The sequence below is a fragment of the Prunus avium genome, chromosome 5, assembly GCF_965620075.1.
Source record: "Prunus avium chromosome 5, drPruAviu1.hap1.1, whole genome shotgun sequence".
Lineage (NCBI taxonomy): Eukaryota > Viridiplantae > Streptophyta > Magnoliopsida > Rosales > Rosaceae > Prunus > Prunus avium.
The window spans coordinates 10,100,671-10,103,735 of NC_142288.1; the positions used below are offsets into that span (position 1 = coordinate 10,100,671).

The 3,065-nt window shown below is 48.6% G+C and overlaps 1 protein-coding gene across 1 annotated transcript; it reads left to right on the forward strand.

The window, feature by feature from the left end:
- The first annotated feature begins 622 nt into the window (after positions 1-622).
- LOC148294258 (uncharacterized) lies at positions 623-1,203 on the forward strand. The gene is made up of 2 exons (XM_088253339.1): positions 623-1,100; positions 1,199-1,203. Exons 1-2 carry the CDS (start codon positions 623-625, stop codon positions 1,201-1,203), a joined length of 483 nt encoding a protein of 160 aa, XP_088109465.1.
- The last annotated feature ends 1,862 nt before the right edge of the window (positions 1,204-3,065 follow it).

Here is a 3,065-nt window from a genome sequence, read left to right on the forward strand (position 1 = left end):
TGAGGGAGTCCTCGAACTTCCCTCTAGAAAGCAAACTATTGATGAAGACCCCTTGCCAAAACGAAGGGGAAAAGAGATAGCTGCTGTCATCACATGCTCCGATGATTTACTCGACGACGATGAGTTATGCCACCCATGGAAGAATGACCCAAAGCCACCTGAGGCTATTTGGGAGCCTTGTGGAAACATGGAGAAAGCCTACTGGTGCAAATATTCGAAACCTTCCAGCTACAATACCCCATGGCCCCTTGCTGATGGATGGGATGATAGCACAGCCAATGAAGTATTCCCGATGGACGTGCCGGAAGGATGCTACTTGGAGGCTTCGTCTGTGCCGCAGGAAACAGCTGCTGTAACGTTTCACAATCTTACGGAGGCCAAAGCAAGTGTGATGGAACGTTATCTAGGTCTGAAGCAGGGACCTACTGCCTTACAAGTCCTCCAAAGGAATCCAAGATTCAAGTCACTATTTGACCAACTTGGCTTTGGGCCTCAAGCAAGAGAAGCAGCTGCTGTAGCTCTCATGAACATCTCTGCGTAGTCGAATCCTCATTGCTTCGCTGCTCAACCACAAAGGTCATTCTTGGGAAATGACAATGCTATCGTTTTCACGGATGAAGATATGGAAGTTCCATATCCAGATCATAGAAGACCACTTTACTTGGAGGGACAAATCAATGATGTGTTTATAAGAAGAGCTTTGGTGGATACAGGTTCCTCTGTCAACATATTGCCTTTGTCTGTGCTTACGGCAGCTGGAATTCCATTGTCCAAGATAGTGCAATCTCAAACAAGCATCAGCGGTTTCGGGAATAAAAGTGAGATCACAGTTGGGCACGTGCAGGTAAATTTGAAGGTGGGGCAAATCAGGTTGCTTACCAAGTTTTATGTAGGTGATGTAGATGTGGCTTATCACGCTTTACTTAGAAGGCCATGGCTCAACAAGCATAAACTTGTGGTCTCTACTTACCATCAGTGCGTGAAGGGAAGAATTAGGCTAAGGCCACTTCGCATACCTGGGAATCAAGCACCGTTCAACAAAGACGAAGCTCACTACTCTGAGGCCGAATTATACACTGAATGTACTGGCGCTGGAAGCTGTTTGTGCCTAATAAATCACGGCCATGAGCTGGCCGAAGGAGCCCATTTTCTCGGCCCTGGCACTTGCTCATAAAACTGAAACGCAGGGTTTCAACAGGGTGAGGCCGAGGCCGAGCAAAATCGCGGCCAGAAATATTAAAGTCAGATCATCACGTGATAGCAGGGACCCATGCTTTATTTAATGAAGTAGTGCCTGTTTAATGCAGCAAAACCACTGACCACGAATAAGCATTTAATGCACGAGGAAAGGTGGGAAGTGATTGAAGTCAGGATTTGGTGATGAGGATCAGAGTGATTAGACGTAGACATTCTCACAAGAATTCTGACTGCTTGAGATATTAGGTCACCAGCTATCAAGGCCATAAATGCGTCTCCACGGCCAGAAGCGCAGAGTCCATGATCGGGGCGGCGGCCGAGATTCACCAGGATTTATGGGGTCACACCACCATACTTCACGATCCCAAATGTCGATTGGACTACCCACTTGCTCTAATCAGGCTGTCTGCCGCGCAAATCTCACAGCCTGGAGTTCTGGGCCGAGGGGATATGCGTTAACACGCGGTTTCCTGCTTTTGGGTGCGGTGCGGTTGTGCGCGGGCGTGCCAGCACGGTCTACCGTGCGTCGAGGTGTTGATGAGTGTTGGATGGATAAGTGGTGCGCCTGTTTGAACTCATCTTCTTAATCAAACGATTGTAGCCGAGAGAGGAACTAGTCTCGGCTGTTAGGTTCACGGCCTGAACTACAAGGCTGTTGAGTGATGGTGTTGGTGGTGGCTTTTAGGCGGTGCTCCGGCGCGCTGCTCAGGGAGCGACGGTCGTGTGATATATGGGGTTAGTGAACGAACAACAAGGATGGTGCTCCGGCGCCTTGAAAATCAAGGGTCGTATGATATATTGATGAATGGATTTTCCTTACAATCTAACACTACTCCTAGGAAAGCAAGTAAAGATATTGAAAGTGCATTACAGGAAAAAATAAGTTGCTCCGTGGGAGGCTTTGTTTTGGTGTTGAACCCTTTGAATGTAGCTCGAGTCTTGTATTTATAGGAAGAGTCCCTGGAGGAGTAATCGAGGCTGAAAATCTGCATGGTGGAGCTTGATTAGAGCAAGTGGGCAGTCCAATCGACATTTGGGATCGTGAAGTATGGTGGTGTGACCCCAGAAATCCTGGTGAATATCGGCCGCCGCTCTGGATCGTGGGTTCTGAGCTTTTGGCCGTGGAGACGCATTTATGGTCTGGATATCTGGTGAACCAATATCTCAAGCTGTCAGAATTCTTGTGAGAATGTCCACGTCTAATCACTCTGATCCTCATCACCAAATCCTGACTTCAGTCGCTTCCCACCTTCCCTCATGCATTAAATGCTTCTTTGTGGCCAGTGGGTTTGCTGCATTAAACAGGCACTACTTCATTAAATGAAGCCTGGGACCCTGTTGTCACGCGATGACTTGCCTTTAATGCTTTGGCCGTGATTTTGTTCGGTCTCGGCCTCGGCCTGCGCTTGAGGCCGAGATGATCATGCCTTAGCATTTCCTCTTTTGTTTTTAGGAAGGCGAAGTACCCTGGCGAAACGCTGCGTTTCAGTTTTTACGAACAAGTGCCAGGGCCGAGAAAATGGGCTCCTTCGACCAGCTCACGGCCGTGATTTATTAGGCACAAACATTGCCCCCACATCCCTAGATTCTTCGGCCTCGGCATGGGTAGGGGCCGAATGGATTCCAAGGGATGCTCCCTTTGCTTTCTTTCTGAAGTGATTGACAACTGGGGCATTAAATGCGCAGGCCAGTCGGCGCATTTAATGCCTCGAGCACGTCGTGTAGGCCATCATTGCCCAGGTTGTTGCTTCACCTCGTCAAATGAAACGACGGTCTCTGAATTTTCGACGTGTCATCGCGCTCTTAATTCGCACGAGCCATCATTTTGCCCTGCTAATCGAAACATCGGCCACCATGTCTCTGTCATA

Coding starts and splice junctions, on each gene's coding strand:
- LOC148294258 (XM_088253339.1), top strand. CDS start 623: ATGGAAGTTCCATATCCAGATCATAGAAGACCACTTTACTTGGAGGGA.